Source organism: Lissotriton vulgaris, chromosome 8 (assembly GCF_964263255.1).
Source record: "Lissotriton vulgaris chromosome 8, aLisVul1.2, whole genome shotgun sequence".
Taxonomy (NCBI): domain Eukaryota; kingdom Metazoa; phylum Chordata; class Amphibia; order Caudata; family Salamandridae; genus Lissotriton; species Lissotriton vulgaris.
In genome coordinates, this window is record NC_141696.1 from 1,353,850,384 (window position 1) to 1,353,877,656 (window position 27,273).

Genomic DNA, 27,273 nt, shown 5'->3' on the forward strand with positions numbered 1-27,273 from the left:
TGTTCGCAAATAGCAGTCATGGGCTGCTATTTCATCTGACTCTGTACTAATGGGTAACAAAGTTGCCGGATTCAGAACACTGCAACGTTTTATCTGAATATGACTTGCCAGCAGCGTCGACTCGTATCCGGACAACCTCGCACTTGTCAAGTGCTGAGTTTTCGTACGATTTAAAAGAGTGTCGACTGCGTGCGGAACCATCACCGTAAGCATATTATCCATGACCAATCCTGCTGATTGTCGGATGGACACCGCAGCTGCCGCTGTTGCTCTCAGACAACTCGGCAATGCTCTAGCTACCGGGTCCAAGGTCGAGGAAAAATATGCACATGGACGTTGCTTACCACCAAAAGGTTGCGTTAAGACGCTCAAAGCACAACCTTCCCTCTCGTGAACATATAACGTGAATGGCTTACTGTAGTCAGGAGTACCTAACACAGGAGCCGAACACAATGAGTCACGCAGTTCAGAAAAACTTTTCTGACATTCTTCCGTCCATGGTAAAGGAGTAGAAACATCCTTGCACGTAAGAGCCACCAATGGTTTCGCTAGCAATGAAAAATTCGGGATCCACTGTCTGCAGTACGACGTGATACCCAGAAAGGCACGCACATCTTTTTGTGTTGTTGGCACAGCCATTCGCGCAATTGCTGCAATTCTCTCTGGGGTCAACCGCCTTCCCTCCTTTGACAATAAGTGACCTAGGTAGGTTACTTCTTGACAACAATATTGGAGTTTAGAAGGTGACACCTTGTGATGTAAGTCACAGAGATGTTGCAGCAACGACACCGTAGCAATTTTGCAAATGTCCTGAGTATCCGCAGCTACCAATAAGTCATCGACATATTGTATTAAAGCCGCACCAGCCGGCAACGTAAACGCATCCAGTTGACCCTTCAAGGCTTGACTGTAAATCGATGGACTCTCACAGTAGCCTTGAGGAGCGCGTTTAAACCGGAAGCTGCGCCCACCAAGAGAGAAACCGAAAAGGTCTCTACTCTCTTCTGCGATCGGGATGCTGAAGAACGCATTCTTCAGATCGATCACCGAAAACCAAGATGCAGATGCTGGAATCAGAGTCAGTAGCGCCGTAATGTCAGGCACAACAGGGAACTGAGGAATCACAATTTTATTTACCTCCCGTAAATCAATAACAAAACGATAAACCGGTGGTTTCGAAGGATCAGTACGTTTTAAAATAGGCAGCACAGGGCTGTTGCACACGTTTCCCCGCGTCTCTTCAATAACGTCTTTGTCGATCAAATCATAGATGATCGCTAACAGTGCTCGTTCACCATCAAGAGAGATACGGTACTGGGGAATACGTGGCAATCGCACATTAGATTTCAACTGAACGACATAAGGGGAGATGTCAAGCAGGCCCACATCATTGGGACTTGTTGCCCATAAGGATTCAGGAAGAGAACTCAATTCCGGTGGAAGCTTATCAAGAGACAAGTACATAGGAGAGACAACCCTCTCTCCCAACGTAAGCTTTACACCCGCAGGAGAACAATACAAAGTTGCATACAAACGTTTAAGCAAATCCAGACCCAAGAGATTTTCACCACAACCAGTAGTCAAAATCAACAGAGCTTCAAGCTCACGTGGCCCAATCGTAAGAGGCAAAGGGCGTGAAACTGGATTGCTAACGGGGGCGCCAGAGAATCCAACGGAAACATTTGTTAAGCCAGACAAAGGTGCGCCAGGGAGTTTCGAATGCATAATAGAACTTTTCGCTGCACCAGTGTCCAACAGAAAAGGCTCAACGACGCCCGATGTAGCAACTGCGACGTAAGGCCCTCTCTGATCAACCGGAACTGATACCACTCCCTCTCCTTGTCTATGGCTGTCCTAGTAATTACTGTCGTCAGTTCCCTGATCGACGTAATAATCGTCTACATTGTACTGCGCAGATCGTCCTTGCGATGATCCACGTTGATCGAAACAGTTATTAGAATTCGATTGGTTATCTGAACGATCATTTTGAGCACCGCGACCCCTACCGCGTGATGTCTGTTGTGAACCACCACGACCTCCTCTAGAGAGATTACCACTATTACGGTCGTTTAGAACAGGACAATTGAATTTTATATGACCCTCCTGTCTACAATAGGCACACTGATTGTACCCTAAAGAGGATCTTTGGGAAGAGGAGTCATTTCTAGATTGTGGTTGATTAGATTGCGACTGCGATCTATTCTGTTGCGAAGCATTCTGATTCGAACGTGGAGGATACGCTTGCTGTAACAACACTTTAGTTTTAAGCTCTTTCGTCTTTTTATCAGCACGGTCGTTTTCTTCTTTCTCTCTATTCTCATAATATTGTGCTGTGGCCAATATCTGAGCTGAGGTGGAAACGGCCCACGCACTTTCTGAATTCTTCAGTTTGTTGCTCAAATCGGGCAATAAGTTCGAAACAAATTTATCCACGAACAACCGTTGACCACCCTCTGTGCCCATATCCTGACCACTATGGTCGATGAATGCCTCCTCGAATCTCGTAAAGAAGTCGGAGACACTCTCGTCCTTTTTCTGCTTACAAGCTGACAATTTGTCCCAATTCACCCTCATAGCTGGCATAAGAGTTTTCATTAATGCAATAATTCTCTGAGGGAGAGCAGCAATCAACTGCTCGGGTTTAGCACCACCAGTTTGCAACCCATCAGCCGCTATAAGGGCAGCCCAATCACCGCCCAATTCGTTAGGATGGTTTTCCTGTCGAATCTTAGCCCAGACCGGTTGTGGTACGACATTGCCAAACAGCATATCAATATCGGCAAGATTCATTATCGTAGCATCTACAAGCTGCAATAACTCTTTATAATACCCTGCAGGATTTTTGCGAGGGTCAGGCAAAGATTGCTTCACCTGCAGCACTTCTGATCGTTTCCACAGGAGATGAATCCATACTCTCTGGAAATGTGGCAGAATAATAGGAACAGCATTAGCATCGCCTGGCATCCACACTGGTGGAACTTCACGCATGGGAAACTGACCAGACGCATCGAACTGTCTCTCAACGTCCTCAACAAACAAAGCTTGAGGTATAGGAGTGGGACGAAAAGATAACAACCGCTCAACAGCACGTCGAACGTTGGTACCCACTATCAGTCCATTCGAGAACTGAAGCTGTAGATCAGACAAAGCGGTCAACACCTCGTCAGGTGCATCGGCCAATATCTGATCGCGAAGGACCTTACACATTTCTTCGAACACAAATCTTTGGGTGGGTATATTAAATTGACAGAACGTATCGAGTACAATACGTGGTGGATTTCTAAGAGGATGTGTTATCCAAGCCATCGCCATATTATATAGCGAAGCGCGTTCCCTGTTACCAGGAAGCTGACTACGTCTCTGAGGACCATCTGAACCAGCGGACCCAAGAACAGGTCCAAGAGAATGAAAGAAGTTAGCCGCAACAGGAGAAGTACGACTTCGAACAGAGGGAGAAGTATAGGACACAGGACTGACAAGAGAAGGGGTAGAAACAGAAGCAACAGCAGGAGTTAGTAGAGCAGGAACAGTAGCGGGAGCAGGAGTATGCGGAAGTGGAGGAGCAGTGGGAATAGCAGTGGGTAAGGGAGCAGGAACAGTCGGAAGAACGGGTGCAGGTTGAGGAACAGGCTGAAGAACAGGTGGGGGAACAGGTACAGGGGGAACCACTGGAGCAGCGGTACCCTGTACATACGGAGGTGGCGACTTCAGAAGATAAGACATTAGAGGATCCTCAACTGGTTCTTCCTTCTTATCCGACTCCGTAGGCAAAACAGGATAGCATTTATCTATGGACATACGCTGTAGCCTATCGAACACTTCCTTTTCCTTATCCTCCTTATCACGCTGAAACTGCTCTGCTTTCTTTACAATGGTAGCAACACCATCTCTCTGACTTCGTTTAGTCTGTCTGATTTCTTTCTGTCGGGCTTCTTTACGCCACAACCGAAAGGCATCAAACATGGCCGGCCTTGACTTTTTCGCAAATAATTTAGTCTCTAGATTATCTAAGATTGGAGTCTCAAAACTACCATGAGGTGGCCAACTAAGGACACCATCCTTCTTAGTATACCGAATCCAGTAATCATTAAAAGTAATCGGGCCTAGCCCGTGTTTACTGTACAGTTCATAAGTGGGAGTTCCAACCGGAGGTATCGGACACGAGTCCTCCAGTCGGGAATCCGTGCCACAACGTCTGAAACAACTAAACAAAGTACTACGACCAGGCATCTTGCACACTAGCCGAGTTTCACAAACTTCAAGGGTTACGGGATTTACCAAGTCCCAGCAAATAGCAAAAACCCTCGGTTTTTGGCGTCTGCAGTCGTCAAATATCACAACAAAGTACCAAGAACCACAAATGCAATGGAACCATGCAACAACTAAGAACCACAACCAAGAACTCTGGGAGCGACCCACAAATACTTAACTCAAAGATCGATGGCGTCACCAGGAAGGCCCGTCAATCGTCTCGCTATACCAAGGTCTACGCCAGGCGCCAAAACAGGTCTACAGTCAGGGCAGCAGCCCGTCGCAGCCGTCAGGAGGCGGGAATCTTCGCGGGAAAAGTCTTCGGGCCACTTATTTCGACAACAGGATCGATGAAGCGGAGTGCACCTTCCCTCGGAGATTTCACACGAAGTTCCTCACGATCGTCGGGCTTGGACCGGTACCACTGATGCAGCCCCACGTTGGGCGCCAACTGAAGGACTGGGCTATTTAAGACCCAGCGGTGCCAGGGAACAACACCTGAAACCTTCGTGGGTAACCTGCTCCGGCGTACAAGTGACAGAGACACGGGACACTTCCTTCGGCGTCAAAGATTCGAGCTTTATTTACTGCAGGGAACACAGAAATCACGGCAAGTACAACGCATGCTACTTGTGGAGACTGCTTCAAATTGGTTCTGTGGATCGCTCCTTTTATACACAATTCGCCCATAGGTTTACATGGTACACAAAGGTTTATGGCTTGGTTCCCATAATTATCCCTCAGAGGGGACGCTTTGGTCTCTTTGATACATTCGAGGTCCGGAACATAAGTGCGGAAACATTTGGTGGTTCCCAACTGTAAAAACCCATCTTCCCATCATTAGTGCATTCCATTCAGCAGTAAAACAGATCGAAGAAAGAACAAGGACAGGTGCGGAGGAAGATGGAGACAGTGGGGAATTGGAAAAGGGTGTAAGAGGGGAGGTATCGGGAAACACGAGCTACAGGCATCAAAGGGACGTGCCTAATGAGATGCACGGCTGAGACAATAGACCGGCAAGGCAAGATGAGCCTCAAGCGGGGCCATTTGCCTTACAGTATCACCCCCCTCATCATAAAGACAGTTTCAAAGGACATGTGTCTTCCATACATCTCTCGGGAATCCCAGGGTCGCGAAGCGGACAGCGTCCGTTCGCTGACTACTTGAGGGCAAGAGACAAAATGGATGCCGTATCTAAGATGGAACCCGTGGGCACAAATAGAATAACCCACATAAAAGACGAACGGTTTAGGTTAGCACAGCGAAACTGCATACACCCACTAAACTCGTCATTTGCGGTTCATAGATACCAGACTCGACCATATTCGTGCGAGTCAAAAACATCACTTACAATTGTCACGGAACCTCAATGGGGGATCCCTTGAAAAAAGAATTTAGTGTGTTTTCACCAAGGACTTCATTGTAGTTAATTTCACCATGAGGCGTCGTAGCTCTCTGTGTAGGAAATTCCTCTGTCCCAAGGCCGGGCTGTCTTTTAGTTGACATTTCTGTAGCTAGGATTTTTACATGGAGTGGCAGCTAGCCCCACACATAAGTCTCCTCCCTTCACAGCGGGGCTTGGGACGTGCTATGGTGAAATTCGTCTGCAATAGCTCTACTTTGCTGCCTTGATTTGGAAAAATTAGATTTAGGTTCTCAGCATTGTAATAGATGTTGGTGAAGTAAGAGAGATTCCATATGGTGAGCAAGAAACGAATTCTTGATGCTATTTGAATAATGTTCACGGGAGCTTTCCTGTATGTGTTGTTTGATTTTATTCCCAAAACTAACTGTGCATGTGCCACTTAAATGATTTTGACCTGGTTTTCTCACAAGGAACTCTGATAAGTTGGCTTGAAACACTAAAGGATTACATTGTGGATTTGGCAGAGTTCCTTTCTGAAAAGGAACTGTGATAACTTTACTTGAAAACAGTAAAGGACTTAGGTGGATTTGGCAGATAACCTCACATCCCGATTAGGCCTAGGGAATGTCCCACAAGCTGACCCACGAATATTCATGAATTTCCCTGGGAAATATTCCCTGCCTTAAGAATATGGCACGGCAAAATCAGGTTCCTAAACCTCAACAGATGTTGCAGTAAGAATTGTAAGGGCTTAATTATTAGCTTGTTAAACTTTTTAAATCACTTACGAGGAAACAAGGCATCTTAGAGCAGAGCTCTGTTTTATAGCATTTATGTGTGAATGTATAAAAGACCTCTGTCTGGTTTATCAATGGAGGTAGCAGAATTGAATCTTTCTACGTTAATTTTAATCAAGGAGCTAAATGTTTCACTCCCCCTGCTCTCTCCATCCTGGCTTTACACGTTTAAAGGAAGGTCACATTGCCCTTCCACGAACCATGGTTATTTTTTTGTGTATTTTACAGATTTTTCTATAGCGCGAACTTGACCCGAATCGGTTATCAGAGCGCCTTACATAGCACCAGATGCATTATTTGAGGACACATTCATTTTTGTTAGGCACAGGGAGATTAAGGGATTTGCCCAGAATCACAGGATGTGTCGCTGCTGAGACTCGAACCCAGTTCCCCACTTTCGAGGTCAAACGCCCTAGCTGTTAGGCCAACTCCTCTCCCCAGTCTGGCTATGCACAGCCAGACTGGATTCGTACAGCTCATATTCCTCCAGGCCTAAGCCTTAAAACTAAAGGAGCATTACTGTAGCCTAAAAAGACAATACAGTCATAACAACAAAGGTTATAACTAGAGCCCTTCCTATGCTGGAAACATGTTTAAATCTGCATTCCTCTGCAGAGCAGATTTCGACCGGTTTCATTAATATCACCAAGGTAATTAGAGAGGAGTTGCTTCGTAAGCAAAAGCAGAACCTCTCCCAAGATAAAGGTTGGTTTAATTCTGAATGCCGTAAGGCTCTCTCGACCTTAAAAATAGCTTTACGCCAACCAGTGAGGGATCAAGATGAAATTAGGAATCTGAGAAAGCTTTATAACTTGGCCATAAAAAATGCAGGCAAGAAATTAAAAGAGATCTCTGGGAGAATCTCCATGAAAGCTGTAATAGAAAGGACAGTGTCATGTTCTGGAAGGTGGTTAAATCACCTTTCTTGACTGACGTGAACTCTGGCCCCAGCATTGAGGTAGCAATCACTGCAGAGGACTGGGTCTCTCACTTTTCGAAAATATTCTCAGCTGAAAGTTCGTATCTAGGCTAAAGTGGAGAGGGAGTATCTCCCAACCCATCAACTTTTCCCATTGATCTATCTTTCAGTTATGATGAAGTAGCTACTGCCCTGTCATCCTCGAAGTCGGGTAAGGCCCCTGGGCCGGACGGGGTTCTTTTGGATATTTACACCCATTTGCAGGAGCTCTGGGTGCCGGTACTAACGCAGGTTATTGAAGCTGCTCTAAAAGGGGGCCTTATAAAATCTTGGTCAACCTCTACCCTGCTACCCATTTTCAAGAGGGGAGATCGTAACAATCCTGCATGTTACAGACCCATTTCCCTCCTGGATTCCCTTGGAAAAGTCGCTGGTCTGCTGATCCTAGATAGATTGCGGGTCTGGTCTGAGGCCAATAACATCTTGACAGACCTGCAATACGGCTTCCGGGAGGGCCTGGGCACTGTGGAGCAGGCATTGAACCTCTCCCTTCTTATTGGGAAATATGTAGGGGCTAAGAAGGGTAACATCCACCTGGTCTACGTGGATTTGACCGCAGCTTTTGACTGTGTCTCACACTCAAGGCTGTGGTCAATCTTAGTAGAACTAGGCGTAGACTCACCGATAATATCTTTCCTACGCGAGTTGTACTCTGAAGCATCGGCTAGGGTTAGATTTGGGGTGAACGGTGAGCTTACTCCCACCTTTGCAGTTACTAAGGGAGTCAGACAGGGATGCGTCCTGGCTCCCTTCTTATTTAATCTTTACACGAACGGTCTTGAGAAGGCTATGCTAGAGGGGAGTCAGAACTTACCAGCTATCGCCCGTCGTCCCATTCCTGTGCTGCTTTATGTGGACGACGCGGTGATCATGGCGCGAACCCCAATACAACTTCAGATTCTGCTAAATCGCTACTGCAAATTTATGGCCTCATTGGACCTTAAGATTAATATTAAAAAAACCTTTTCAATGCATTTTGGAAAAAAGATACCCAAGACAAAACCAAAACCGACATTCATCGAAGAAGCCAAACTGGATTGTACTAACACCTATCCAAACTTGGGTATCTTATTCGATAACATTTCTTCATGGAAACAGGCCATTAGCAGCAGGCACCTTTTATTCTTGAGAGCCACTTCCGCCCTCATTGCTTTTGTGCGCAAATTAGAGTAACCTCCCCCAAAAGAACTTATGCAAATATACCATGAAAAATGCCATAGTGTAGCTGTTTACGGTGCTGGGGTGTGGGGTTATGTACCCGTGGACATTTTACAGAGGGTAGAGAACAATTTAATTCGTTTTTTGTTGGCCGTCCCGCAGTGCTCACCAACGTATGGTTGCCATATTGAACTGGATGTAGATTACATTGCTGACTACATCAAGATTCAGCCAATATTACTATGGCACCGTATTTGGTCAACGGAGCAGTGTAGTCTAACACGTGCATTAATTTTAGACTGTTAGGGCCTGGATAATTGGGCAGATATCCCGTGGCTGTCCTTTGTTTACAACTTTTTTAAGGATTTGGACCTTCCTACATATTTTAAAGAACCTTCCATCTCGTCCACTATTACACGAAAGACTTTAAAAATGTTATGTTTGTCACATTTAAGGGAAATTCGCATAGCTAAAGAAATTAACAAAGTCTCAAACCGACAAATGTTAACTATTCAATGTACTCAGGGTATTCAACCGTATCTCACCTTTTGTTTGACCACTTATGAAAAATACCTGTTGACTCGGTTTAGGTTCAATATCTTTTTTTGTTTGGTTGCATTTCCAAAGAAACCAGATTGGTCCATTCCATCTATCTGGTGTCCTTGTGATGGTATTTCCGAACAGTCTACTATTTATGTAACCTGTTCTGCAAACTTTATGACTCACCTCGCAAACGTTGGATCATTCCTATACTGTTATCCTCGGGTTTAAGAAGATGCCGTCCTGCCCTTTTGGCGTTACAACACTTAGAATCAATATTTAACGCTAAATGCATCGCTATGTTTCTTAAAACCTGTTTAAAAATTCGCCGTACTCAAGATTAATTGTAGCCCTAGTGTTTTAAAAATTTTCTTACAGTTATTTATCTTTTTATATTTCCGGAATGAACATTCATTCTTTTTAAACTATGTATGTTGATTTTCATGTGTACTTTTTGTGGTTCCTTTAAAATTTGGAAACCGAATAAAAGTTATTTACTACTACAATACAGTCCCATCTGTGGACTTCTATGTAGTTGTAATAAGGTAACTGGTAAATTAAGAGTGAGTGAGTTGGCTGTGTATGCTTGCCAACATTTAAAATGTTTTTCAATTCATGCTGATTTATTAGGCTGTCAGTAGGATGTGTTGCAATGTGTTTTTGTGATAAAGTCAAATAAAGCTTAGAAATTTATTTTTTACATATTCAATATTTTTTCATAATCTTCATATCGTGCTTGAGTTTTGGATGGTTTATGTACAATGGTAAACTAAATAAAAAAGAAAAGTGTTGATGTGAGAAGATGTTTACGTCTCTTCTTTTGTGCCCACCAGGTCCATGTGAATCTGCTCCTAATGGAAGCTCGGATGCAAGCAGAACTTTTGTATGCCCTCCGTGCTATAACTCGCCACCTGACCTGATGCAGTTACGAGGGAAGAGTGCAGTCGACGCATTAAAACTTCCTTTTCCTGTAGATGCCTACCAGAAGCTGTTTGTGATGTAGCATCAAACGGATTCTATCCTAGCGCCAGCATTTGCTTCAGTAATGTGCAAAGATGCGTTTTCTTTTTCTTGATGCTTAACATTACTAATGATCGTGAAAATAACAACAAGGAGCACAGCTTTTCTCTTTGTAGCTGAAGTTTGGATCTTTGTCTCAAATCCAGAGTTCAGTGTTTTATGATTACCAATGCCTTGCGTCTGTCTCTAGTGACAAAGGCGGAGGGCACATAGTCAATTCAGTTGTATATTCTAGTCAACTAATCATTTCTAATTTTAAGTGTACTGGCATCTCTGGCAAAAATGTCGTTATTCTGCCTTTGTGCGGATCAGGGCTGGTGCTGAAAGAAGTTAAACATGAAGGTTTCTTGGCATCTTGCTCACCAGGAATGATTTTTTCTGCCAATATTATGCTGTTGCAGTGTGAAAGGTGTTTGCGGAGGCCAGTGAAAAGCACTGTCCGTTGACTGAAAATGTGAAGCGGGTCACGGTAAACCAGTAGACCTTTCATAATGCTACATAAGGGTAATAACAAGCTATTTCACATTTTGCTCATTTAATATAAAAAAAATTGCCAGGAATTGAGGTCTGAAATAGACCTGCCTTATTTGCCCAATTCTGGTACTTCTTAGGATGACACTTTAATTAGCCGACATTTACCAAATCCATATCGGTTTGCACAATATTAGTGGCTGTCACACCACTCAGTGTTCCTTTCACTTGTTTAGAACTTAGCAAGTATCTTTTTTAAATTTTATTTTTTTGCACAGCTTTACTTTGTCATAGTCGCTCTTTTTAATATGAAATTAGCAGGAGAAAGGTTAATGCCGTCACTTATTCCCTCTAAGGGAGTAAGGAAGTCTGTCATTCATCGTGCCTTTCAACTTGTAATAATCAAAGCTACAAAATGTGATAAATCATGTGCATTGTTTGTGTAAGAACAAAAGCAAAGTGCAATATTTCTCTTGAAAATACCTTCCTTTATTACAACTTACCGGGCAGTCTGGAAAAAAATTAGTTTTGCACAAAGAGTCATATTTTCTATATAAATGTTTTTTTCGAAACAGTGTAATGTTTAAATACCAAAGCAGTCTCTTTGGAAAATAACTCTCTTTTCTTGTATTTCATGCTATTTGAAAATAGATGTACTCCGCAATATAAAGCGGGTAGCGTTAAGCAACAGGGATTTCCAATGCATTTTCTTTTCTGTTTATTAAAGTGGAACTTATTTTTGAACCCTAGCTCCATATTCGGGCGGCCTGGCCGATGGTGGTCAAGGATCGGGAGAGAAGTGGCTCCTAAAAGCAGGGCCGGTCTGATAGTCTACCATCTTGACCCCTTTCCCATGCTCCAGTGTTTTATTCTTCAGCATTGCCACCAGCCGGCAAGGGAATATAATGAGCCAAGCTTGCCTCACCAAGCCTCTCCCTTGGCGATGTGCATTGTTTGAAAACAAAACACAGCAAGCCACTGAAAATCCTGCCTTGCCTGCTTGTTCTATTTCCAAAGTGCTCTTTTGGAGCGGAGTATTTTGTGTTTCAGACTGAGAGCTGTTGTTGAATGTGCATTAGTACAGGTTTGGATTTGCACATGCCCCTGAGATACCAACGCTACCCAGAGCACTTGTCAAGTAGCTCATTTCACTAATTCCTTGTTGTGTTAGTTTACCTTCTTCCTCGTGTGATTAGCATTGAGGCTGCTTTAGCCATGACACCTCTCTTACACATAACATTTTAGGCCTCATTGTTTGTTTGGAGAGTTGGAAATAGGTAGCTGTTTTATTTTTATTAAAAAATTCATTTTCTGGTAATCCGTTCTTAAACACACTAGGTATTCTTTCACCCAAATTCCAACACTTAATATCCAGTCATCATTTTACTTACAGTTCCCAATCTGGGGTGCTGGTCACAATGACTGTACTCATGCTTTCAGCATTTCTCTTGCATGGAATCTTTTCTTACGTACATGCTTTTGGAGTATTTCCTGATTCTGTGAAAGTATTTCAGGATATTGTAAAAGCATTATTGACCCATTGACATCATGAAGTCGTTGATATTGATGCCAAATAAAGGCTAATACAGCCTGGCAACATCCACATGTCTCCATTACTTTCACACTGTAGGCTGTACATGGTCCTCATTTTTTTAAGGGCAACCATTTTGTTCAGCCTTCGACATTGGTGGATCCGTCAAAAGTCCTCCGATATTCCGCTTATTTCTCCTTCTCTACCGTGAAAGGAGCATCTCTGCACCGTCAATGGCCATGTATCGAGGACTACTGAGTGTTCTCTTCCAGCCATAAAGTTTTTTTCACTTTTCTTAACCATGATTTTTGCCATTTCGTCATTTTAATGATATTTGTGGCACCTTTCTTCTAACTAATGTTTAGGAGGTAAAAATGGTATATCCAAGTTAAGAGTGCTGAACTGGTGAAACAAAATAGAATGAACTAATAGAACATGCAGCTGATAACATCTTACGGGTTGGTAAATCAATGCTTTACAGAGATTTAAAAATAGCAGTGATGATGATCATAAAGAATCAATGTATGCCTTGCTTTTTCACTGAAAGGCATCCAGGAACATATTTTGTAAGTTAATATAGGTTTTGAGCAAAACACAGTGGTATGCTTCAGCTACACTAGAGGTGCCTTCTTGCTCGGAAGGAAATAAAAGCAGGAGTGTTCTTCCAGTTAGTGCTGTTTGTCAATTCAGCCACTGTTTTGATAAACACCAACTCTGAGCATTCCCTTTGTGCCTACAAATTTCCTGCTCTCTTTTTAGGTCTTGCCTGACCCAGCGCATGCGCTGGTCTGGCTGAGACATTTAGTTGCTGCTTTGAAAAGTGCTACCAAAGCGGCCACCAACTAACTCTCACGCGCACCCCTAGGTTCTTTAGTGCTTCATCGCTATCACTTTCGCTTTCAGAGTGATCGCGATCACTTTCGGTTTTATGGACACACTGTGTTACTTTTACTGCAGTGCGAAAATGCTTGTTCTTTTTTGCAAAACCAAGAGTTGCTACAGATGAGGATCGAGGTGTGAGGTCTATTGGCAGAGTGGTATAGTTTTTGGGTGGGTAGCATACGAAGGAGAAGACCTCATGGGGTCTCGAATAGTATTTACATTGCGCGCGGGCTAACATGCTTTGCGGTGGGGTACCACATGGACCGAATGTTCTAACGTCATGCGGTCCTCGGCCATACGGGGCTTCCCCCAGTAGCCTTGGTACCTCGGTCTAGCTGGTGCTTGACCGCCTCCCACCCAGCAGAACCCCCAGCCGTCAGCCCTCATTTCTCTAATGGCACAGGGCACCGCACAGCCGCGGATTACATGATACATCTGTTCACCGGGGTCCTGGCAGCAATGTTGCCGGTGCAAGGTGAGCACTGTTGGCTCAGGCTCCTCGGAAAAGACTCTTGTTAACAGGAACCTGGTAGCAGGCCCATCACAAACCCGTTTAGAGGTTCTGACTGGCTACGGTTACCCCGAGGCCTTCCCAGGCGGGTACGTGGCAGGAGTCCCATAGTAAAATTCTATTTTTTTCGAATTCTCATCGCCAAGTTGATAGCAGTATATAAAGTTCCGCCCAAAAGCATAGTGCAAACAACCTTACAGTAATGTGACATATGCCTTGCGTTTCCAAATGATCACATACATTTTCATTCACTTGCAAAATCCTTATGACGTACATTTAAAGATGCGTCCTCTCAAATGTTAGCATGGCCTCCACTAGGGACAGTCTGAATGCCCACGGAGGTGCTGCCACTTTCTGCATAAGGGGACTGTTAAAATCAGCAGCTGAAGGCATTTCACCTCCCATAATACATGGTATTGAATAAGTGTCAGTAGAAACAAGGGGATAGACGGTGCTTAATTTGTAAAAAAGCAAGTGCAAGGGCTCTCGCCAGGAGGCCACTGCAGCTTGCAACACATATTGCCTGCCTCTGCCAGCTTCAAATGGTAGTAACAACCACTAACCATCACACTCCTACAAGTGAGACTATTCCAGGCTCCAAAAGCTATAAGAATGGCTTGGTTGGCAGGTTAAAGTAATTTTTAATGTATATCGAATTAATAAGTGACTGTCGTTGTGTTCATCCCAGATAGCGCCACCTTGTGGCAGACTGCCACCAGCGCCTGTTGTGACAATTAAGTGCAGGGTCAGAGCACCGGAAACCACCAGCTTTAATTAAGCACTGAGTAACTATTTTATTCGCAAAAGATGCATCTTTTTCACAAAAAGTAAGCAACATTAGTTATATTGTGATAAATGTACTTGGCTGGGATCGCATCACCTAGAAAAGATATGTAAGATATTGATAGGAGTCTGGCTCCTAAAGTAAATGTCTCTAGTCCGCAGTTTTAGTGTTCCTGTGAGACTTTTTTACTTGAACCACTCTCACAGGGAGGCAAATTACGCAAAACTGCACAAGTGCAAAATTGCAATGTACAATAATTTTGTGAGATTGCACCTCCTCAATAATAATTTCACCAGGACTACTCACAATCCCTGGTGTTACTCACCCATTGCCAGGTTTTTTTTCTTATGCTGAAGAGGTCCTTGGTGTTCACCTTTATGTAGACACATTTCAGAAAGCGCTGGTGATACAATGTATCTTTGAGTACTTGGAAGCACCTATTTGTGGCTACACCGCACGGGGGAATATGGTAGTGCATACTCACATCTATGGTACTTTAGAGCTTTACAAATGCTATTTGATGAGAGTAGGGGTGCTGGCCTGTGGCGTCAGCTCATTCACAAAGAAGCATTGGTATAGCCAATAGGTCTCCCCTTTGGGACCTTATAAGTGTTTAGTTATCCAGCAATGTTGCATGGCTAAACACTTATAAGGTCCCATAGGCGACACCTATTGGCTATGCCAATTCTTGTTAGTTTAGAAATTATAACTAAACCTACAACAAACCACTCTCGAAGAGGAAATGTTCCAGAAAATACATATTTCGTCCTTCTAGGCCCTTAGGCTTAACTTGATTGAGGAGAAGGTTTACTTTTGTGTTACTTGTGACTGAGTCCTCTGATGCCTTTTCCACCATAAACACCAGCAAAGTGGCATTCAACCCTGGCTACTGCTAGTCCATTGAAATATTTGATTCCAGATTTTTCAAAGCTAGTATGCTATCCTCCGTCACACCCTTCTCAGTGTTACAAGTATTTGTATACTGCTTTACAATTTGAGCCCGAGCAGGAGACACATCATATATTTTGGGGTATTGAAATATTTGGATTCACATTCCCTTTACTAAGAGGATCTTTGCCTTACACATTTTGAGGATATCCTTGCAGAACCAATAGGAAGGACTTCTTCAGCACTCCTTTTCCCTCGTATAAAGTGCTTGCTTAGCAAACTAACCATTATTTTTTTCTGAGAAGAAACTTCATATTGGGCAGTCAGGATTGTGGATGCTGTGCTGTTTGGTGTGATTTCCCTTCCCCCATAATCATCCAGAGCTTACTAAAACAGTATCTCTGAGTAGGAACATATTCCTCTTTTCCAATCTTGTCTGTTCACATTAGAAGTCCACAGGAGACCTAAGACTATTTGAGCTTCATTTTTACTCTTTTCTTATTAGTTCTTCAGAGTACAAATGTACAATGCAAATGGAAGCAAAAGTGATCAATTCTTACTATTAAATTTCAAACAATTTGTGGAGCGCCAATTGTAGTCATGGATAGTGCCCTTGCAAAGGTGCACAGGAAGTGTTTGATTATGTAATGTCTTCAAGGCTAAATATCACCGAAACGTAACCCAAAAAAGAGACAGAAATGCAAATGCCCTCAGCAATGAGCAAGACACTGAACATAGATCAACAGGGATGACGTCAAAATAGTGTTACTTCTGTAACGTTTAAGGAATACTACACAATAATTTTATGAAAATTAGAAAGCACGACATGCCAAAATGTTCAAAGAAACCAAACTGAATATCTCTGTGAAATTGATTGGCTGAAAACAGGAGTTGGCGTATCTCATGCACTGGCCTGCTTTACCTTTCACATCAAGCTCATCTCCAAATCTGACCTATTGAACTAGACAGAGGAGAAGGTTCTGATTGGCAATCCAACCTGGGTAGCTTCATAGTCTGGTTCATAACGCGTAGCAGTGCAGATATCATAATCTTCCTATGGCTACATAATCTTAAATAAGGCAATGCTTTTTTCAGCCAGGACGTAATACCGGACTAATCATAAAATTAAAATAAAAAATGGCAAATTTCAAAATTATATACTCCTTCACATATTTATCTTCAGATTCTTTTTCCCTAATTCTTGTTTCTGGCAAACGTCGATCTTCAATAATATTTTATTAGAATATTTCTAATTTGTCAGTTACTTTTCAAACAAGCCTATCCAGTTATATTTTTCTACAGTTTGATAGAAGAATGATATTTTAGCAGATGCCTGTTCTGCTCTAGGTTTGGAGCTTAACACTATTCTAGCAAAGAATGGCCCTCATCATAAATCCATGCACAATAGTGTTAGAAGATTTTTTATCATTGAGTATAGGTTTAATAAGCTGGCAACGCTTTTGCAAAAGACTAGCTAGTGTCTCTTAGCATTCTCCTTTCTAATTGCCCAGCTTGTAATGAATGCACTTTGCATGCCTATGATAAGAGGCTAAAAAGGTCCCTTGTTACTATTTGGATGTGACCATAGTGGTTAGATGAAATAACACTGGAGCTTAGACATTTTCAACCAATGAGAAACTGTTGGAAAGCAACTTATTTAGTAGTAGATTTTCACCTGCATCAAAACACCAGTTACTATGTCCTGAGCCAATAGGGTGGATGTATTTGCAGCACGTTTAGTTTGATTCCTGTCACCAGACTCTTCAAAGCAGTGATTTGGAACTGGTTTATTACTTAGATCAGCTTAGTCCTGTTATATGAGCTCTATTCAAGATGCAGAAGTTAGTGTTAATTTGTCTTCAGAAGCATAGTAATGAAAAGTATTTGCAGTCCATGCATTCCTCCCTATTATGATATTATGCTAGGTGCACTTGGCTTAATCTTTGAATTCACGTCACATGGGACACTTTGCTGGAGAAGAGGTTCTGCATGATTGGATCCCCCCTGCATTATTCCCATTATAATATCCCGAAATATTCTGGCCTTTACAGTTAAAAAAATCGATATGGCATCTCAATACTATTCTTAAACACCAGAAAATTTTGAATAGGGTATATACACATAGAAAGAGCTCTGATGTCAGACCAGGATTACAAGTTGAATAGCCTTTCCTTATTTATGTCAAGATAGCTTTCCACTGTTGATATCGCGTGTAGATTTAAATGCTCAAACTTGCTCCTCACAATCTCGTTGCTAATGGATCAAAAATTAGACCGAAAGCATAACTCTTTTGCATGTGAGTAAATTAAATTGGTACACGATTATGCCATAAGAAACTTAAACCACTTTTTGTTTAAGTGTTCTGAGATTCAGCATTCAGGGCGGTGGAGGAGGGGCATTCTAAGCATGTTAAACAGTTTAGGGTAAATGCATTGGAAAACTAAAATTAAAGTAAAGCCTTTTTAGTTTAACATTTAGGAGTTCTTGAGGACAATGCAGCCTTATTCCCTTTAAGATAGATTAAGTGAATACCATTCCATTGGGTAACCGTAATGCCTGTAATTTTAATTGCTGTTAAACTGATACACCAGGAGAAGACGGAGCTATAGAAAAGCTATTAAAAATGAGATATCTAACAAATGGCCTACTTGGCTCACAAATAAGGAATATTTAATGCTGTAAATGAAGGACATATCGGAATAATGGACCTTTTGGGGTAGAGGAAAAAACTGTTGAATCCAATTGAACATTATGACTACAAATTGAGGCATAATAAATTACAAAAAAATATGCTGTATGACCAAATGACAGACCTTATCAAACTGAACGTTGAGATTCACTGTGGGAACTATATTTCAAAAACTGATCTAGCTAGCAGGATGTTGAGACCCCCTGCAGAGCATTTGCAAGTCACCGGCTCGAATCCAGACCAGGCTGATGCAGCTTCTCATGAGATACATTTTGGTGAAACCTCTATTTCATAGGGTAAACTGACAATACATTTTGTGTACCTGGGGTGTTTACTGTTGTAATTTGTTATCAGTGTATTTAAAAAGAAAACCAAAGGTTATATTTTGTATAGACATGTGCAAAGTTTCGCCTTGTATTGTCAAAATGCTCAAAATGACTTGTTTGCATGTGATGCCCCCAGATGCAGTTACATTTCTGTATGCCCCAGGGATACTTTGTGGAAGTGGATACTTGTACTTCACTCGCGTAGTGGTATTGTATAACTAACTGATTCCCCCAATTAACATTAAGAGCGAATCTGAATGTTGGACTGGGGTCCACTGGTTTGGAGCAGGCTGTTGATACAAATGAAAGGACTTGAAAAAGCACACTTTAATGTATTTCTTAAGGCAAGCACCATTGCTTTAGTGGGATTTTGCACTGCAGGCTGATTTGCATTTACTTGGATAGATTTGAAGCTTAAAAAGGTTCTAAATTGAGGTACTGAATCTTAAGTGAATTATGTTTCTATATTCTTGGGATTTTGCACTGCCGGCTGATTTGCGTTTACTTGGATAGATTTGAAGCTCAAAAAGGTTCTAAATTGAAGTACAGAATCTTAAGTAAATTACGTTTCTATATCCTTTCAAAAGTGAGCTATTTCTAAGCATTGGTAATGAATGGTATTGTTACTTAACTAATGGTATTCAGTATAGTGCCCTATGTGAGACAAGTAGTTGCGTTGACTGAATGGGATTAGGTTACACACAGGGTTTTTGTGTGGATTTGTTTTAAAAAATCTGTATATCTGACCACCAGTGTAGCTTCAAGTTGTCGGCTGCACATCAATCTTCCCACACCAGCTGCATCACTTGAGCTTTGATAGATATTTGCTGAAATAGGAGTAAAGACTGGTTATATTGCCCTCTATCATTTTTGTGCAGATTTTGTACATATTCGAAAATGTCATTCCTTTTTCAGAATTCACTTTGGGATTGCAAGCATTTTTAATCACCAATACTTTTTTACAATTGTAATTAACTGTTGGAAGAAAATATTTTTTGTTTTGAATTATGCTACTCTAAATGATTTATTTCTAGTTTACCAACACAGGTTCTCGTCCAGACTCAACACAATGCAATACACTCCATGCAACTTTAGCTGTAGAAAACTAAATTGACAGAAAATCCCCATTGCTAAAATTGTTTTGTGATGGCTACCTTTTGGCACGTAATGTATTCGAATAATTTTGAAGTTAACATAGTAAAATGCAAGCGAACCACAATCTCATACTTGCTCAAATTTTCATCTGGGTGCAATTGCTGTTCTTTAGCTTCCTCCACTTTGTTCTGTTATTTTAGAATATTTATAATTATTAGTTTGAATTCAAAACTTGAAGTCGGAAGTGGTATTACAGGGTCATGTTCCTTTAGAGTTGTTTTCTGTAGCTACTTATGTGTAGCTTCGCTATTGTATTGAATATTGATATATTGGTTTACCAGAAAAGTATAATGCAAGGGTATAAGTGTGCTATGTAGATTGCCTTTATTGCCGTTTGTGCCAAAGGAAATCCCTTGTGAAAATATTGATTGTCACCAGTTTAAGCGCATTTTAATAAGGAAGACAGAGCTTTGTGTGTGCAATATACACTAAGTGTAGTTTGCAACAAAAATGAAAACCTAATTGAAATCGGAGCCACTTAAGACATATCTATCTTAACTGAAAGGGGGGGCGGGGGGGTAATGAGGCAACATCTGTATGAGGAGACCCAAGTTTTTGAAAAATATTCTATAGTGGGAGAAAAGCTTAGCAACCAATGGCATTAACTGCTATAGTAAAAAATTAAAGAATGCAATTTTTTGCTTACACAGTATTACTCCACACCGTAACTTAACCATTCTGAGATGGTAGTATATAACAAACTTTCAACAAAGTATTGTGTCAACAACAATTTGAGAGGACTGTGAAGAGAGACCATGGGCTTAAAGGCAAACTGGCCATAGTTTTCGGTTCCTGTAGAGTTATTGTAGTGAGTGCCTTCGGAGGCCTGCAATCCATTGTCCTTCTTGGAGTCTCTCTGTCCAAGTTTCAGTCTGCCTACTGGCTTTGTTTAAACCATACTGTTAGGTAACACTGTGCATTAGGAAGCATAAGAATGTTAAATATTATTTTAATTAGTTTTAGACGTGGCTTTAACCACAACAGAAGAGGTCCTATGACTACTGTAAGAGACAAGAGATTCTTGTAATTCACAGATTTTTAATAGATCCACCTCGTTCTGAAAATTGTAGCATGAAGCGTTTTTGGAAATCATACTACTAGTGGCATTTGTTCAAACTCCACTAGTTATATGATGCAAACGACTTACACCAGATTTGAGACCTGTCCATGTTGTACCTAGGCAGGCAATTGTACACCTGTACAGCCTACTAGAAACATTTCTTTCATTAGCACCTTCAAGAATTTTTTTTTTTTATGGAACGTTAATCTAGAGAATTGTAGGCCATTTTGGTCAACTTCAAGTACCACTGCTAGCGTAGCACAACATCACATTTTGTTCTTAACATATATTATCCAAATGTCATGTTCTCAAGTAGTTGATTAACTAATATCTCAGGGTGGACTTCAAAAGCATAGGAACAGTTGGATTTTTAAAGTGGGGCCTTCAGGATCTATTGATGCTGTGCAAAATTACACTGACCACAACATTGAAACCTGATCAAATAATTGTTGAGCAGTTCCTGTAGACAAACTCAAATTGTTCAGGTATATATAAATGTAGATTTAACTCACTAAAGTGTGCTGTCAACTTTGAAGGTTCATGATAGCAAACTAGGAATTCTTCAAACAAGATGGAATTCTGTAAAAGATGCCCTGGTGTAGTGCGAGTACAACAAGCACAGCAGCTTCTCAGCAGCAAAAGAATGTGGAAGCGTCCAAGTTGTAATATTCCTGTGGCAAGTGTGGTTTGTAAATGATGAGCAGAGACCTACTTACTTTGTTCTTTTGTATCACAAGAACTGTAAGTGTGATTAAGTTAATTGCTCTTCTATTCTTTAACGGGTAAATAATCAGATAACATTTTTTCCAGACAAATGGGAAAATTGCACACATAGCAAGAATGAAAGGCTCTTAAATGCTCTCGCCTGAGTTTCCATGCTAGTGTCATTATAAGTTAGATTTCTCTGTGTCACTGGTATTTTTCAAACGAAATGCACTCTAACACATTTCATATCTCATAATTAAAATGTTACAGAATTGCTTCAAAAGTTGAATATTAACTTATAACGTCAGCAAGACTCTGGCAGAAGGAGATAAAAGGTGTAATCTCTGGTGACTTCATGATAAAAAAGTCTACATCTTAGAACTTGACACAAGAAAATTTGAATGCATTGCACCACCACATTGCATACAGTTCAGCATTCTTAGCGTTCTTTTTGCAATTGTATTTGGTGCTTAATCCTCAGTTGTTAGAGCTAAAATGCTGGTAAAATAGGTATTAAAGAGTTGTCTTCTTGGATTTAATACTATCCCAATTAGCTGGGATAGGATAATCCTACCTGGCCATATTTAATATGATTTGCTAATTTGGGCACTTTTTTTGTAATGATCGAGCAAAGGAATTATTGTCTATCTGTACGTTTTTTTGACAGAAATATTTCATAGTCCACAAAGGAGTTCAAATGTGCCTTATCCCCGGTAATGATATGATATGTAAATGATAATGATTTTAGAACATTGGGATGTTGAGACTTACATTGAAGACCGTGGAGTAGCTCAGGACTAATAATGACTGCCATAGACTTTCCATATAAACATTCCAGTGCTTGTGTTTTGGTTTCTCCATTTTTATTTTTGAACAGTCTGCCCTCACTGGTCAGTAGGTTCCAATAGCATTAAAGCCCTTCTGCCTTCGGCTATGCCAGTTGTCGAATTCCCTCTCCCTCGTTATAGGCCCTTGCCTGTAACTTGAGGGTGCAACTCTGGTTTGGGGCCTTTACGAACCATTATAAGCCCGACAGAGGGCTGTAATGCTTATTTAAAAAGGGTCTATACTCCCTAATGATATTACTGAGTGAAGTAAAAGGTTACCAAAAGAACACAAAAACATTGTTAAAATGTTTTGCTGAAAACTGGGCAGTAGGAAGTAACTCTCTTGACTCACATTGAGCATTGATGGAGCTTGAGCGTTTTTCCCTTGGGCCAATAAAGATAGATGCCCTAATATGTAAAAGGCAGGTTTTAACTTGAATACATTTTGTCCTTATATTCTGCTGGAAGGCAGTCTAATGAATGTATATAATTGTATCTGTGTCTTAGACATTTAATTCAAATATAAATGCCAATATTGGGTTTTTGTTCCTAGGGGTTGTTTTATTGTGTCTAAAATTATAGACACACATGTAGCATGCTGTGAAAGTCAATTTTACTTCTTATAACAATCCCTTAATTCAGTGTTAATGCAGATTATCTTTTGTTTGGTACTGCTTTTATATAACGTAATCTGCTGCTGTGATATGTGATTTCAGTTTTGTAGTTCATTGTGGTCTTTTTTTTTTTTTTTTTACTGCAAGTAGCATGTGATGCAAGGCACAGATTGTACCCCAGTCTCGTACTGGGTGTCCTTCGAATAAGCTTATTAACTAGTAGAATTATGACGGAGCTTGGCCCTCCCAGCGAGGGTTGACATTTTGATGTTTCAGTGCTGAATCAGATTCCAGAAAATAGGGTGGTTAAGTGTAGAGGCTTCATACTATGAATAAAAAGTACCTGTACATAAAATAGGCTGGAAATTGAGTAGCTGGGTAGATCTTAAAATTTGGTGAACATCATTGATACTAACAATGTTGTGAAACGCTAGGTTGTTTTGTATCTGTGAGCATGGAAATGTAATTGAACTCTTCCTTTTTTTGTCTTTGGAAGGTTGTCTCTGCCAGCAGTACATCTCCTTGTTTTTTCTGGTTTCATTATGATGTGTATGCATATACATTAGATTATCTCCAATTGCACTTTAGATTGGAACTGCCACGTTTTGGTGGTTTGTTTGCAATGTGCCTTGTGCTGGGAATCTTGGGAGAACTGAGCATGGTCAGCAATCGGAAGCTACCATGTTGTGTTAAAGGCATGCCTTTATGCATGTCTTTATGTGCAAAATTAGGTGTATTTATCATGAGTAATATGGAGGGCTGCGAGGCAGGTTATGATGCATATTAAGGTTGGTGTGCATATTAGTGCATTCCCACATTATCTGGGACAATGAGACTGTCACTGGTGCAGTGACCAGCTAGTAGTTAGTTTACCACCACTTACCAATACAAATTAGCTAATACAAAGATATTTGGGTGGCCTTGACCTGATCTTGGCAAACAGTATTCCACCATAAAAGTATTTTCTAAGCTTGAATCTTCATCACAGTCGCTTAACTTAGATCAAGGGCAAGATTTCCTAGCAACTGTGATGAATATTGTGTGATGCACACCTAGCTGAGAAAGATATATTCTGCCTTGAGCAAAAAAGAGGTGTACTGCTTAAAGTTGATAAACTGAGTCTAAATGTAATGCTTTCAGTTTTAAACTATGAAATGGTCCTTCAGTCTCAGTTGTGTTTAATCATACCTGACCTCTGTTAGATTTCTAGAAATGCTCTTCCAGAAAGATTAGAACCCTGGGTAATGATGAAATCTGACTCCTTTTCCCATGATCATTTGAAGCAAACTACTTCCTAAACTATGTGAATTGCTTTGATCCATTGCCAGAGATGTATTAATCATCTGAGGGATGACTGCACAGTGTTTTACTCTTATATTTCATATGAGAATTCTATAGGTGCTCTACTGTGGACAATCCCGCTGTTGACTCTGCAATGTAAATTTAGTTTGCTTGTCTGCAATTTATTGATTGTAAGTCCCTTCTGGTGTCCCTAATTGAACCAGCAGCTAAAGATTGTTGTGGGATCCAGAAGAACTGTTTGCAGAAGCTTTCACATTCATACTTAGTGTTTTTTAAACCTAGATCTTTTACTTTTTATGCGTGGCAAAAGTAGAGGGTTTTTACTGTCCGTTACTAAAAATAATGGAGTTAGCAACTTGTAAAGTGATGCAGAAACTGTACTTGGAGTTCAGAGACCTGAAACATTTTAAGATCATGAAATCGTGTGTATTAAAATGTTAACAGCAATTCATAAAATGCACTTTGTATGAGGGTTTTAAATTCTATTTATAGGTACTGAACAATGAGGGATTGTTTGTAAAACTGTATCACATTTATATTTGCTTAACTTTCCTTCATTGTAACAAACAGGAATTGTATTGTATTGGTTAAATAAAAATTGACAAAACTAAGCTGTAATTTTTTGTTGTCTTGTGTAGTGTTTGCCTGCCAACAGATCTTACCGTTATCTTCAGTGATTTTTTCTAAATAACATTTGAAACAAGATAGCCTTTACAATGCGTACATTTCAAACTGAAACGCCTGACCTAATGTTTTTATCACATTAAAAATGATGGAATCACTGATTTTGGAGTACATGTATGAGGTGCCTTACAAAGAAACTCTTTATCTGAGCCCAATCTTTACCAGCCAGAGTTAGTGCAGCTTTCCCCTTCTCAGCGGTGAATTGGCCTCATTTTGGGGGGAATTACCATGTGGTATTTTTTGCACTCAGGAAAATCTGATACTGCAACTTGCTGTTTTTATCAGTACTAAATGACTAGTCTCCCCCATTCCATGTTAATAAGGTCGGAATGAACTTGCAGTAGGAGAGTTTGCCTAATTGATTGTCTCAGATTTATCTTCTTTCTGACCAGTCAACTGTGCAAATTTCACCCACTACTACTGCCGAGCTCATGCTTGTGCTACATACACTCACTTCCTGTTATTACCCCTCCTGTCACACATTCCCCATACCGTTTTTAGGTCGAGCGACCTATCTCAATGCGCATGCGCATTGAGCGGGAGCGAAGATATAAAGGGGCTTAAACAGAGGTTTAACTAGCTGGCGATTTGGTGCTGTGCCCGTGAAATGCTCGTGCACAGCATCAAATCGCCAGCCATCTGCCATCTGTTCCCCAGCAGCTCCGCCCCACAAGCTTCCCCCAGCGTGCGCTCTGGCTCAGCCGAGCCGCACTCCTCCCACACCTCTCACACACAAGTAAAGCTTCACTTCAAAGCATGCCATTATCATATATAAATTCTCATTGTTTTCACGGCCGGCCTCCAGCCGTGACTCTCATTTCTCCTTCCTTCCAGCGCTGGCTTGTTTTTATCATGTCCCTTTACTTGTAAGGCAATCCTTGATGGCAGACTATCATTGCAGCGTTTCTCTGTCCACGTTATTTCATCCGTGAGTCTCGCATTAAACATTTAAACCTGTTTTCATTAGAGAAAACAGTATTTTATCGAGATACCGTCACTTTTCAACTATATCTTCAGTATGTAATGCTGCGGTATGATATATAAATTCTCAAGATACTGTTTGAATGTTACATCCTCTGCCCGCAAGGCCATTCCATTATTTTTACTGCGACTTGCACCACTAGATGAAGGCTCCAATGAGAACTTCTGGTCTTCTTTATATAGATGTTTGATCCAAGCATTAAGTTCTTGTTTCACTAATGGATCCACAGGACGTCCTGATCTTTCCTGCAGCCAGTCTCTGCACTCTCCCAAAGTCTGCATCATCTCTTACAATCTGGGGAATAGGGTTCGAGTCTTGGCAACAACGCTGAACATCCTGTGATTCTGGGCAAATCACTTAATTTCCCCGTGCCTAACAATAAATAAATGTGTCCTTGTGTAATGCAACTGGTGCTATGTAAAGCGCTCTGGCACCCGATTCGGGTCAAGTTCACGCTAATTAAAACTCCATAAAATAAATATACGTGTTAGCAGGGAGCTGGTGTATGCATTCTCTGCCAATGGCACACAGCAAACCACCAAATACATCAGTGCCTTCTAAGCTTAACCATAACTGCCACTCATTTTCACTTCCTCACATACTGACACGCTGAGGCGCAGGCACTTAGCACAGCACGAGAACAACTCTTCTCACGGAGCATTGAGAAATGTACTGAAACACACTCCCCATGGTATTTCCTATCAAACAACGCAATTCCACAAAGTGACATGCAACAGGTCGCTTTGGTGCCTTTTCTGGGTATAAAGCACTATATGAATGTAAACTAAACCCATAACAATACCCGAGATGGTTGCCATTAAGGGCCAATGAACATTGAATTAAAAGATATCAGAGTTTGCACGTGTGGGAGGGTAGCATGTTACTGTGTAGCACAATGCATTCTTTTTTTCTCTATAAATCACAACACAACACAATTAGCTGTGTGGCGAGCTGTAATTGGATATTTCATTACATTTGCAAAATACTTTTGTATTTTTGGGCCTATACGATGCGATACTTCGCTATATAACGAATATGCATCGCACAGGATGCATTGGAACACCGGAAGCTAATACCGCCTGGAGACCTCCGGTAGCCCTGCTGTGTGGTATTACCTCCTTTACGATCTCCGTGGGTCAGAATCGGAATAACTTGGTAATTGCTCATGTTCAACCCAGTATCACGCTGCAAAACGTAGAATACGGTGTGTTTTTCCCTTACATTTTAAATCTGGAAAAACTGTGGTAAATGTGTGTGGAGAAAAACAAGGCTATTTTATGTGGTTGGGTAAGCTACCAGCCAGCCAACTGAAAGCTTCATGGCACCTTCTTCCAAACAAGCATTGAAAATGCAATAGGTCTCGCCTTTGATTAAGTTAAAGCCATTTGCTTTGCTAATGGTATTGTATAGCAAAGTAATTGGCTTTAACTTAATCAAAGGCGAGACCTACCGCATCCACCACCGCATCCACCACCACATCCACCACATCCACCACACCCACCACCATCACTTCCACCACCACATCCACCACATCACCACCACATCCACCACCACCACCACCACATCCACCACCACATCCACCACCACATCCACCCCCTCATCCACCACCATCACCACCACATCCACCATCAACACCACATCCACCATCAACACCACTACCACATCCACCACCACCATATCCCCCAGATCCACCACTACCACATCTATATGTGTGTGTGTGGCTCTCTGTGTGTGTAGGTGCACCCACCACC

General features: G+C 41.3%; 1 protein-coding gene across 1 annotated transcript in view; it reads left to right on the forward strand.

Annotated features, from left to right (window-relative positions):
* SESN3 (sestrin 3) overlaps positions 1 to 15,990 on the forward strand; it is a 293,232-nt gene extending 277,242 nt beyond the window's left edge. The window contains exon 10 of the mRNA XM_086935298.1: positions 9,925 to 15,990. Within this exon, the coding sequence (XP_086791424.1) occupies positions 9,925 to 10,011 (87 nt within the window). The 3' untranslated portion in view covers positions 10,012 to 15,990. The remainder of the gene's footprint in view (positions 1 to 9,924) is intronic.
* The last annotated feature ends 11,283 nt before the right edge of the window (positions 15,991 to 27,273 follow it).